General features: G+C 36.6%; 1 protein-coding gene across 1 annotated transcript; it reads right to left on the minus strand.

Annotated features, from left to right (window-relative positions):
* Positions 1–8,304: 8,304 nt before the first annotated feature.
* Positions 8,305–12,823, minus strand: LOC121389243 (neuronal acetylcholine receptor subunit beta-3-like). Its single transcript, XM_041520842.1, has 4 exons — positions 12,800–12,823; positions 11,914–12,023; positions 9,622–10,142; positions 8,305–8,666 (listed from the first exon to the last, which is right to left on the minus strand). The coding sequence occupies exons 1-4, from the start codon at positions 12,821–12,823 to the stop codon at positions 8,305–8,307; spliced, it is 1,017 nt and encodes a 338-aa protein (XP_041376776.1).
* Positions 12,824–14,118: the final 1,295 nt, after the last annotated feature.

Genomic DNA, 14,118 nt, shown 5'->3' on the forward strand with positions numbered 1-14,118 from the left:
TTCATCATCATCATCATCATCATCATCATCATCATTATTTATTTATTTATTTATTTATTTATTATAATTAATTGTTTGTTACTACTACGCTATTCATATATCTATGGAAAACGTACACAAAAGGGTCCGCTAAATTCATATATACTCCCCAACCCCGCCCCCTGTTCAGGGGGGGGGGGGGTTAGGAGGAGGGAGCACCACAGCCCGACCGTGGTCGGTAACAGGCGAGTGGGGACTGTTTGTACAGATTCGTCACTGATTTATAACAGATTTATAAAAAATGTGAAACGGTAAGTGTAGTAAATAATTTGACAGCTAAAAAAATATAATTACCTGTTAGAAATCTTCCCAAAATAAGTAATAAACGTGCAACACCAAGTGCGTGGTGCTACCATCGATATCCTGCCACGCGGTCTTTTTATCAGTAAAGAAATATGCTGTGTTCCGGTTGATAATAGGAATCAAATGGAAAACGCTGAATCATCTGTTTGTGAAACATATCTCGAATTACTGGTAATATAGCCTATGGAGGAATGAGTAAATATATAGAGATTATTATACGAGCTTGTTTGTCGTACTGATTTACGAACCGAGTGTCAGGATTTTTGTATTGCCCAAGCGCGAGCGAGAATAATACATTAATTTCGACACGAGTTTCGTAAAATCAGTACGACTCGCACGAGAGTGTAATAATTTCTTTATTATCCATATTATTATTGTTGTTGTCTTTATGAATAACAAGACTCAAAATGTTTTCAGCCACAACTAGAAAGAGACGGCGAAATGACGTCATATTTCAAATGCACAGTCTGAGCTAGGACTGGGCAAGCAACGTCATGTTATGATGCCGCTTCCGAAACTACTTCAATTACACTTGTTATTACACGTGTGCTTCGTATGATTATTATTAACTCAGTTATGCTAAAGGAGCTCAATCACGGATTTAGTGGGCCTTGTTTCTCTATAATGCTTTATAAATGGAATTACATTCATTTGGAATACCAAACCTAGTTACTGTATGATCCAAAACATTTTAATTGAATCTATGATCGAGGGAATTCCACGACACGCTTCATTTTTGCTCCAATTTGGAAGTCTTCTTGTAAAAAGTCATAAAAATACGGAAAAACAGTACTCGTAGTGATGAGGCTATATATACGACAACCGTATAATGTATTTGTGTATTTTATATAAACGATCGCCATGTATAGAGACTTGGCAAATGAGGGCCGGCTATATACATGGCAAATAATAAAAAATATATTATTTATCATGACGAAAATAACTGCGAATACGCTGAAATAAAATAATAAACCAGTCGGAACATGATCTCAAAATTTTATTTAATTATTTTTAGGCGCGTGTGCAAATTATTTTGAGTGGTTCGCAAAGTGGTATTTCGGTTTTAATGTACAGCGTAAAAAGACAGTGTACTGTTGCATGTTTTGTCGTCCAAAGGTTGGCTAATTATTACTTAACCCAGTTGAATCCAGTTCTACGTGCGGGGACAAGTTCAGCCTGCCGTTTGTGCGTGTGTGCACGCACGTTAATCTTGCATTTTTATAGCCAAAACTCCTCCAGATAAAACACCGCCCCTCCACCCCAAAAAGGTAGTAGTAGGCTAATAATAATAATAATAATAGTAGTAGTAGTAGTAGTAGCAGTAGTAGCAGTAGTAATAGTAATAATAATTGTGAATTATTATTATTATTATTGTTATTACATGTATTATAATGTTGGTAAAATCACGTCGCGGTGGGGTGGGGGGGGTGGGGGCGATTGTTACAGAAACGTTACATAAATTTAGAGGGGGACCCGGGAGTGGTCTAAGCTTTACTATGTATTTTGAGTTTTATTGGCCCTTGCAATTTTGAGCATTTAAAATGTGACTAAATACAGCAAAATAACCTTTTAGTCATATTTATTTATGGTAAAATTAACTTTTTTTTTTTTTTTTTTACAAAATTTACGTAAGCAGCCTCAAAATTGCAATCAGTGAAAAATCATTAAGTTCAAGCCCTGTTGTCAGTTTGTGTACTGTCCGTCGTTAGTTTCTCTTTCAGTTAATCTACCTCAGCCGCTGATAATTTGTAATTGTTATTTTTATTTATTTATTCATCATCATCATCATCATCATCATCATCATTATTATTTATTTATTTATTTATTATTTATTTATTTATTTATTTATTTATTTATTTATTATAATTAATTGTTTGTTACTACTACGCTATTCATATATCTATGGAAAACGTACACAAAAGGGTCCGCTAAATTCATATATATTCCCCAACCCCGCCCCCTGTTCAGAAAATTCACTGTTCGTACAGTACTTAGTATGTATTCCTCCTGTTCCAGATGGTTCGGTAATATGGATCAATCAAATACATGTACTTATTTACCGCCTATATACATTTTTTGCTGTGAATATAGCTAGCCCTCGTTAGTGGAGGCTATAGACACGGCCTTCGTATATATAGTCACATCATATATAAACACCGTCTAGTTCAGAGTATTCTTTAAAAATGTAACAATTCCTATCCCAAGTTAGCTGTTATGGCATATTTTGTATAATAATGAATTTGACAAGGTGGAAAATGACGGTGTTTGTGATCCAGATGTTTAGAGTTTTTCGCGTACGACAAACGATAAATTTACCTATAGATGCAAAGGTCTAACTAGTCGGGATTGTCGACGTTTAACATGCTTCTGTTACTAAAATGTATAAGCTTAATATCATTCAGTACATGTTTTTATTAATTTTTAATAACTTATTTTTCTTTTTTTCTTTCTATTTACCCTACGTCGCTGAGGACGGTCAAGCGTTCTCGTTACACGAGCTTGGTAAATCGTTTTGGCACTGCGGTTATTCGAGAAATGCCCGTCACGTGACTCAAAATAATACGTCACACCTCTGCTCTCCAAATAGCCGTTATTTTTCTCAGAATTATGGACTGTACCCATAATTCAAATTTTTTATTTTATTTTATAAAATATCTATAATAAGTGCGATATGGTGGTTATGTAGATGGTTCAATAAAGTACTTTTAGGTACAAATCAAATGTGTATATATTGTCATATAATACCTTGTTGAGTCAGTAATTAGGTCAACCATCCGTGACAGAGCGCGTTTAAACCATATGGATAATAATAAACGTTACCGTAGATCAACACCTCGTCCATTCCACAGACCGAACGGAATTATGTTCGCTTTGTTCGCCAAGCATTTTCACAGATTGCTTGCATTAATATTCACCTCATATAACAGTCAGTTTTAACAAACTGCAGAGATTTTATAGGATTTCAGTAAATATAATTGACACTGCTCTATTGACATTGCTAATGTGAATCTAATCAATGTAAACACATTGTAGGCGTTATATTTTGGCATGTATGCATTCCATCCCACTATTTATATTGCTAACGGCAAAACAATAATTGAAGTTAAATACCTCGTTGATTATTACACTTAATGATTTGTATGTAGTATAATAGCTTTTTTACAACTCCAGCTATTAGTCCAGTTAATTCTACAATCATACTTTTAATGCGGCTTCTCCATCTAAATAATTTTAGCATACTATGTATTAGTGGATATAAAAATACTAAAACACGCTGGTAATGGTCAATCTCAAAACGTCAAACGTACTTATCATTAGCATTTTAAACGCCCCATGTTTAAACAAGTATGTGTTATTAATCATAACGAATGATGTTCTCGCCCGTACACTTGTAGCTAACATACGCGTTACAGATAAATGATTGCCAGATTAACTATACGTCACAGTGGAATCCATTTCGACCGTGCTGTGTTTTCATTGGATATATGGCACTGGTGACATGGTCATCACCTAGGAGCAGCCAGTCGTATGTCTTGAAATTGTTACCACACGTAAACATGTGTTATCAAAAATAACAAATGATGTTCTCACAAACGGGTGTGTATCTGTCTCATCCCTCTCATTATCTCTCTCTCTCTCTCTCTCTCTCTCTCTCTCTCTCTCTCTCTCTCTCTCTCTCTCTCTCTCTCTCTCTCTATATATATATATATATATATATATCTGTATCTATCTCATCCCTCTCACTAGCTCTCACTCTCCATATCTATCTCTGTGTCCCCCCTCTCTCTCTCTCTCTCTGTATATATATATATATATATATATATATATATATATTATATATATATATATATATATATATATATATATATATATATAGTTATATACATACACACACACTCTCTCTCTCTCTCTCTCTCTCTCTCTCTCTCTCTCTCTCTCTCTCTCTCTCTCTATCTATATATATATATATATATATATATATATATATCTATATATCTATCTATCTATATCTATCTGTATCTATGTCATCCCTCTCACTATCTCTCACTCTCCATATCTATCTCTGTGTGCCCCCCTCTCTCTCTCTCTCTCTCCCCCTCTCTCTCTCTCTCTCTCTCTCTCTCTCTGTATATACATACATATATATATATATATATATATATATATAATACCACACACACACACATCTCTCTCTCTCTCTCTCTCTCTCTCTTCTCTCTCTCTCTCTCTCTCTCTCTCTCTCTCTCTCTCTCTCTCTCTCTATATATATATATATATATATATATATATATCTCTGTACCTATCTCATCCCTCTCACTATCTCTCACTCTCCATATCTATGTGTGTGTGTCTCTCTCTCTCTCTCTCTCTCTCTCTCTCTCTCTCTCTCTCTCTCTCTCTCTCTCTCTCTGTATATACACACACATACATACATACACACACATATATATATATATATATATCTCATCCCTCTCACTATCTCTCACTTCATCTCTCTCACCCCCCTCTCTCTCTCTCTCTCTCTCTCTCTCTCTCTCTCTCTCTCTCTCTCAGAGATTATTTCTATTTTCAATTTCCAATTTCTGGTGAATCAAGTATATCATGTTTTTGTATTGCCATAACCAGAGATGAACCGAAGATGACGTCATAATTGTGAATCTAAATAGATGGGGACTTTCATGGTCTCTTATACACAGAATACGTGTTACCTAATTTGTGGTATTGACTTAATGTGAAAGCTGGTAGGTTGGAAAGCATTTACACTTGGTATCCGTCTCACCCATATTTGTTACAAATATGCACTGTATTATCAGTACAATACCTTACCCATTATTGCAATCTGAATGATGAAATAGATATCGTATTCAAAATCGCATCACTTCATATCGTATAGTAAAAAGGACAGATGACAAATATTGTGACTGCTATCATGGTTTGACTAGTTTTAATAACTCAGGAAGATTCAGGTTTTTTATTTAATTATCAATGTATATTTGAAGTAATGTATCACAACATCTAAGTAATAGACACACATAAACGTACCCAGTTGCTAAAAAAATAGATAATATAATAAACGCTGTTATAATATATAAGCATTACTAGTTAATAAACATATAGACAATTATAAATGCTATTAATTTCTATTTATTTTCATTTGTTAAAATTATTATGATTAATATTATTATACACAAGATACGTCCCCCCAACGGTAAATGCATAATGATATATCACTAGGTCCACCAGTACTACTGCACAAAATACCTTAAAATCACCTCTCTTTTTTTTCTCACTTATTTTCTCGTTTGTTTGTTGTCGGGTTTTTTTGTTGCATTGTTTTTGTTTGTTGCTATTGTAACCGTCTTGTTTTTCGGGTTACCTTTGTTTGTAATAACTACTCTGGGGGATGTAGTAGGGAGCAACTGAAGTTAGCCTAGTTATAAAATGAAGAGAGAATGAATCGAGCGTATATCGTCTTTATTGCGGAATCAGATGTGTGTGCTTACATTGCAATACATACGTTTTGACTAACAAATAGAAATATTACATTTGCCATGAAATGTAATAATAAATGCTTATTCGTTGTAATAATAAGTAGTATGAATAGATAATAAGTAACATCTGTGTATATAAGGCATGCTACCATTTATACGTACGTGTAACTAACGCATAAGGCGTGTAACCATTAACAAGTGACATCTGTGTATATAAGGCATCTTACCATTCATACGTGCGTGTAACTAACGCATAATGCGTGTAACCATTAACACATGTTATGTTCTAAGGTATGTGTTACAGCATAGAAATATATAGCTGGTTGAATGAGAGACTGGGCAGCTGGATGACTGCGAGACTGGGCAGCTGGATGACTGCGAGACTGGGTAGCTGGTTGAATGCGAGACTGGGCATCTGGTTGAATGCGAGACTGGGTATCTGGTTGAATGCGAGATTGGGCAGCTGGTTGAATGCGAGACTGGGCAGCTGGTTGATGGACTGTTGTATGATTCCTGGCATTCATGTTAGTGTCCGTAGTAGGCAGTGTGCGAGCTCTTTGTTGCAATACACGTACATCTTGTGACTGATGTGATTGTGCAGGCTGTTGTGGAGCTGGTGCTGTACTGCTGGAGTAGAGATCAAGTTGAGAGTCTCTATCTCTGGTAGTGTCGGTTGTTGACTGTTGCTGTGCTGTTGGTTGTGACATCTGCGTTTCCTGAGAGTGATGTGTCTGTGTCGACTCTTGTGGGGTGGATGGCATTCTAGCGCGAAAATGTTTGAGACGATTTGCATGTACCAGGGACGTGTGAGTCTTCTTGGACGCTGAGTGACAAAGCTTGTATGTATGATTAGGTCCTATTTGCGTGATGAAGTAAGGACCATCCCATTTTTGTGCCAGTTTTGGTGAGTGACCTATCATCTTGTCCTGTTTAAAAAGAAGTACATGGTCACCAATGGAAAACGTAGGCTGTTGTGCTTTGAGATCTTGGCGATCTTTGTTGACAGTTTGACTTGTGGCCATATTGTCTTTTGCAATAGCCTTGACCACCTTGAGATTATCAATGAGTGTCGTGATATGCATTTTTGCGTCTTTGCCTAAGCTGGGTTTGGGAAGAAGTGAGGTATCAAAGGGTAGGTGCATTTCTTTTCCAAAGAGAAGGTAATGTGGATAATATCCTGTTGACTGACATGGTGTATTTCGCATTGCCATCATGATACATGGAAGTAGGTCAGCCCAATTAGTCTGTCTAGGTAATGTTTTGTGTGTGTGTCGCCTATCAGTATAAACCCTTCATTTTGTTTAATTAATGTATAGTTGATTGGCGTACCTAGCTGCCGTCTTTAAGTTTATCCCTGTTAATTTGTTTACTGTATTCATTGCTGATTGACGTTGTGGCGTAATTAGCCGCCGGTTGTTAATTGATAAGTCTTACTCTGTTTTTTGCTGCACTGTATTGTCAGCGTTACGTGTTTTGTGCAAGTCTGCCCTGGGGTGGTAAATGACACTGTGATACTATCGTGTCTTGTCTTGTATTTTCTCTTGCCTTGCCTTAACTTTTGACTTGTATTGGATTAGTTTTGCCCTTCGTTTTTCACTGACAAAGGTTTTTTTGGTGGTTTTTTCATGCATCATATTTTCTTTTGCATTGACTTAGTTTTGTTTAGTCTTGTCTTCTATTTTATCTTACATTAACATGCATTTTGTTTTGTATTTATACTAACTTTTTTGTCTAGATTTTCTTGATTTTCTTTTCTTTTTTCTTGTAATTCTTGCTTTGCATTTTGCCGTGTAATGACTTAGTTTGGTCATGTCTTCACTTGTTTTGCTCTGTCTTCTATTTTGTCTTGTATTAACATAATTTTAGTCTTATCTCGTAGTTTCTCTTGTATTGACTTAATGTTTGCCTAGACTTAATGTTTGTCTAGTGTTTGTCTTGTAGTTTCTCTTGTATTGACTTAATGTTTGCCTAGTCTTTGTCTCGTAGTTTCTCTTGTATTGACGTAATGTTTGTCTAGGCTTGTCTTTTAGTTTATCGTGTACTGAGTTAACCTTTGTCTAGTTTTTCAGTCTTGTCTTGTATTTTGTCTTGTATTCACTTCTTTTTACTTTACATTTGTCTTGTATTTCCTGAGTTAGTTACTCTGTTTGTTTTGGTTTTGTGTTACTTTATCTATTTTACTTTTTTATTTTATTTATTTGTTGCTGTTTTTTTTTGGTTGTTGTTGTTGTTGTTATTGTTTTGTTTTGTTTTGTTGGGTTTTTTGGGGGTTTATTTTTTTGGGGGGGGGGTTGGGTGTGTGTCAGTTTTTGTGGGTAGGGGTTGGGTTTGAATGTTGTCGTACATTGACTCAATTCTATGTTGTCTCATCTTATATTTCCTTATTTGTGTCTTGTCTTGTTTAATCTTGTTCTACTACGTCTTCCCTTATCTTGTCTTCCGATCTGGTGTCTACTTACCTTGACTGAACTTAAGGAAACACCGATAACATACCAAACACGAATATACTAATAACAGCAAATCCTAAAAACAAACAAAAGCAGAATCGATCTATTCTTCTTGCTATGTTCTTATAGTCATGGTACTTGGTCTTGTCTTGAATCTCAACAGAGTTAGAATCATCTCTAAACATGGAACTCTCAGAAACAACACACACAGATGATCTCTTGTTTCCGTATTTTCGTCCATGCAGTGAGTCTGAGTTAGATTCTTCAAAATATTCGAGAAAAAACGGCACAGGTGAAGATGGAGGCATGGCATCGATGTAAATAATGACACCATTAGCAACCAATGTCAATAGACTGGTCAATGTCTGTAGCGATGTGTACAGAACTGAAACGATAAAACATACAGATCAGATCTGATATGATGATCAGGCAAAACTCCCCATGTGTAAACTCAGCCTTCGTCTTGGATCACACCCGAGTCAGAAGTGAAAGTGGATAAATTGGAAAGGTAACAACAGCATTTGTAACAAATTTGGTAATTAAAATATATAATGGCCGATTTAAATAATTAAAAGCGAAAACGGTGACCGACAGGTTAAAACAAACCGTCACAGTATGTATTGATATTTTAAAGGGACATTCCTGAGTTTGCTGCAACGTTTAAGGTGTTATTGACTAACAGAGCCTTTTTAACGATTGTAATTACATATCAAATATATTTTTCTGCATAAAATATTAGTGGTTGTATATTAAACGTGTTTCTGATCGTTCTAAAAATTTTACCAGGTTAAATTTTATTTTATTTCCTAAAATATTACTTTTTCGTATGTACGAAATTATTTGAAAACAGAATCCAGTTTGGGCTCCTTACAAATATTAAGACGACCAAAAACACATATATTTTATTAGTCGGAAACATCTTACAATGCAGCAAACTCAGGAATGTCCCTTTAATCATTACATTTCCATGATTATTGACAAAGACATAGCCGTTGAATGAGGAGTAGTTTCACTGTACGAAGGAATTTCGAAAAAACCACTATTTACGCCGAGTGGCAACAGAATAAAATCATGATATTCTTGACTAATGAAATGCATATAAATTTGTAGTTATTTATCATAAATCCCAAATCGCGATATATCGCATTTGTTAAAACAAACTGCTTTGTCTTAAAACAATCAACTTTAAGAATAACAACAAAGTTAAAAACTATATGAACCTCCACATACTAAAGACTACTTCAAGAGAATGGAAGCAGGAAACACTCAGGTATAAAAAAAAGTGAAGTGACATGTGCAACATTTATAATGTGTATTAAAATCTATAGCATGCAACTCACCGCAGTATGAAATGGTGTTGGATAGTTTCGGCAGCGAATCGTTGATCAGGCCGGTGAAGACGAGGAAAGACAGCAGAACAGTCACAGAAAGTGTTATTTTCTCTCCGCTGCATGCCGGTATTAGAAAACTGACAGGACACAGAAACGGAAACGCCATCAGCGGAAGTACCATCGTCAGCCAATAGAATGTTGTCTTTCTTCGCAGGGTCAGCGAAAACAACAAGCCTCCATATCCACCATCGTTGTATTTTATTACGGACGAGTTCTCCATTTCGAATTCTGCACTGGGTGCAAAATATTTCAGTTCAATCACTGGCAGCTTGGCGTGTGACATTAGAAGCTGTTCAGCGGTACTCCACGGTAAGATATTAAAGGAGCACTTCTGCTTGTCGAATGGGTAGAACCGAATGTTCACTTGACATGACGTAGTCGATTCTAAGACAGGCCACCAATTAACTTCTCCTGTGTGTTTGATACTCACTTCTGTGTCTTTAGAACCAAACCGTATTTTCCGGTCATATCTGAAAATAGAAACAAAGTGCATTGGGTAGTTATGCACTTAAGGTGATCTTAGCGTTAAGATCGTTCCGTAAAAAAGGGGCCTTGGTTCTTATAAATCACTTCTTAAGCTGTGACAACGTAAGATATGTATTAAAGAAGAACAGCAACAAGAATAGCAACAACAAGAAGACATATTAGACATATCTTTTAAAGGGACATTCCTGAGTTTGCTGCATTGTAAGATGTTTCTGACTAATAAAATATTTCTACGATTAAACTTGCATATTAAATATATTTTCTTGTTTAGAATATCATTGTCTGTATATTCAATGTGTTTCTGGTCGTCTTAATATTTGTAAGAAGCCCAAACTGGATTTTGTCTTCTAATAATTTCGTACGAACGAAAAAAAATATTTTAGGAGATAAAATGAAATTTAACCTAGTACAAATATTAGAACGATCAGAAACACATTTAATATACAGACACTAATATTTTATCTCTGATATGTAATTACAATCGTTAAAAAGTCTCTGTTAGTCGATAACATCTTGTAAATTGCAGCAAACTCAGGAATGTCCCTTTAAAACAAACGTGATGTGATTAACATTCAGACGTGATCGGGTTGTACCGGCATCGGTGGCGTCGTGGCAGGCCATCGGTCTACAGGCTGGTAGGTACTGGGTTCGGATCCCAGTCGAGGCATGGGATTTTTAATCCAGATACCGACTCCAAACCCTGAGTGAGTGCTCCGCAAGGCTCAATGGGTAGGTGTAAACCACTTGCACCGACCAGTGATCCATAACTGGTTCAACAAAGGCCATGGTTTGTGCTATCCTGCCTGTGGGAAGCGCAAATAAAAGATCCCTTGCTGCCAATCGGAAGAGTAGCCCATGTAATGGCGACAGCGGGTTTCCTCTCAAAATCTGTGTGGTCCTTAACCATATGTCTGACGCCATATAACCGTAAATAAAATGTGTTGAGTGCGTCGTTAAATAAAATATTTCTATAAAACATTTCTGATCGGGTTGTTGTACAGAACAGAGTTATTTTCGTGCTTATGTCCAATTATGGTTCAATTACGCTGTCCTGGACACACACCTCAACTATCTGAACTGTCTGTCCAGGACAGTGGGCTAGTGGTTAGTGGAAGAGACGTCGGTTGTAGTGGCCTTACGTCTACCCATTGAGTCGTTAAACTCGCACTGGGTGGGAACAGGTACCGAGAGGCGAACCCAATAACTACCACCCTATAGGGTGTATACTACCAAATCAAATCCCATAGACGACAATAGTAACATATGTGGCTAAAACTCCTACCTGCAACGTATCAACCGACATAAACGCCACGGATATAAATACTACCACCCCTCACACTTAAAGTGAATCAGAAAAAATTGGGGGTCAAGCTGCTCGTTTCTGAGATAACGGGTAGCGTCTATGACTACCCTAGTTCCGCACAAAATTCGAGTACTTTTTTTTACAGGTACCCCATACATGTTTCAAGCACAAGGCTACTTGACACATTGGTACTAGATGAAATAAAATTGCATATTTTTTTAACCCAGATGAAACTATTATTTTTTACAACCAACACACTCACATTTATAACCAATCACAGGACTTGTGGTGTTCACTTCTCTATCAAAAGTTGGGTGCACCTTGAACTTTGACTCAGCCGGAAGTTATTTGGTTTAGTACTACCTTAAGACCGATGGCTTATCAACTACACCACCGAAGCCGGTCAGTTCCCTCACTTGTATTTGCTGTTGACGTGCATGTTGTAGACTTACTGGTTTAGGATCATGTAGTCTGGTAACCAGATTTTGGACTCTGGCACTTGTATCGATAGAAGTCCGTTGTAATCACTTCTGTTCCATGTGAGAAATTCGTCAGTCCAGTTCTAAAAACAAGGTGAAGTATTTTTATTAACTGTAAAATTATAAATAGAACTAAAATATATATTATTTTATTTAAAGTTAAATAAATGTGGTGTGTGTGTGTGCGTGCGCAGATATATAGCTGAATATATGGATAGATAGACAGACACACAGATAGATAGATAGATAGATATAGTTAGGCCGATAAATTGATAAATGCATGCATGCATGAATCGATGGGTGGATAGATGGATGGATGTGACACAGAGGTGTGTGGACACATGTGCATTTATTTTGTTAGCTAGTGTATTACCAGTCCAAGTGCGTTTCTTTTGTTACGCAGTGTAGCTGCAACTTTGGAGTACGTGACAGAAAGAAACAAAGAAATGTTTTATTTTACGACGCACTCAACACATTTTATTTACAGTTATATGGCGTCAGACATATGGTTAAGGACCACACAGATTTTGAGAGGAAACCCGCTGTCGCCACTACATGGGCTACTCTTTCCGCTTAGCAGCAAGGGATCTTTTATTTACGCTTCCCACAGGCAGGATAGCACAAACCAAGGCCTTTGTTGAACCAGTTATGGATCACTGGTCGGTGCAAGTGGTTTACACCTACCCATTGAGGGTTTGGAGTCGGTATCTGGATTACAAATCCCATGCCTAGACTGGGATCCGAACCCAATACCTACCAGCCTGTTGACCGATGGCCTAACCACGACGCCACCGAGGCCGGTCGGTCGATATTAAGCTGCTAGTAACAAGTAATGATACAGCAAATGGTAGCGTGTTGCCTTCAGAGGCAGAAAGCTGTGCATCCCGTTATATAACGGGTAGCGTCTATGACTACCCTAGTTCCGCACAAAATTTAAGTAGGTATTTTTTTTGACGGGTATCCCATACATGTTTCAAGGACAAGGCTACTTAACACAGTGGTACTAGATGAAATAAAATTGCACATATTTTTTGACCAGATAACACAGGAGAACACAGGACTTGTGGTGTTAACCTCTATCAAAAGTTGGGTGCACCTCGAACTTTGACCCAGTCGGAAGTTATATGGTTTAGTACTACCTATAATATGGAACGTCACGCTAGTACTTTAATATATGTCACTCGAACGAACTTTCAACAGTAATACTATACACCCTCACTTTTGGTTGAGTTAATTATTATACCATTATATTACTGCAAATGTGGTGGATGAATAGAAAGCAGTAAATAATGAAATGAAAATAATATGGAGTCATTGTGAAGAAGACGTCATGTTATCAAAAAACCCCACAACCCCCGCCCTCCACAAATACTTAGATTATGAGTAGTCATTTAGAATATTACATTGTCACTACAACATAAACTAACATGCTAAGGGGAAATAACAATTACTCTCTGGTGAGTGATGGGGACCGAAAGTGATAGTTCCCCTTAAAGGTTACACACCACCATTAATTACTCCATGCAGTTCAATACAATTTCTATACCGTATGTATAATACATAATAACTTCAAACCAGTGGGTTATTTAAATACTACCGAGGTCAGCCTATGTGTAATCAAAAAAACATTTCAAAATGTATATCAGAATTTTGTAGTATTTGTTTTATGAGGAACTATTTCCTAAACTGGACTGCATTAAGCTGCTACAAATAGTATCGACACGACAGATGGGCGTGTGGTGCCTATACGATGAGGTCAGATGCTGTGTGTACTTACCACACTCAACCAGCCTTTAGTTCGTAGCACTTGATCCTTGATATTCTGCAAAATTAATATTAAGAATATTTTGTAACTAAGTTACTAAATTTTTGTTTTCAAATATTACAGCATCGTTTTCAATTGAAGGGGTCAGAATGACAGCATGTTTAACTCCATTTTACATGTAATGTCAGAAAATGTAAGTGTCACGGGGATCCTATAATACCCGTAACTGAATGAAACACGATTGTCCAAATATCTCTCCTAACTGTATATCTATTAGATCTCTCTGTAACAGGCAGTTATACCCGCTTTGGCTCGTCTAGGTATGCTCAGAGATAAGATCTTAAATAAAGTATATATTATATAGCACGTTTAGTTCACTAGAAAACACAACAAAGACACAATAAACTTTGGAA

Source organism: Gigantopelta aegis, chromosome 14 (genome assembly GCF_016097555.1).
Source record: "Gigantopelta aegis isolate Gae_Host chromosome 14, Gae_host_genome, whole genome shotgun sequence".
In the NCBI taxonomy this organism is placed as follows: Eukaryota; Metazoa; Mollusca; class Gastropoda; order Neomphalida; family Peltospiridae; genus Gigantopelta; species Gigantopelta aegis.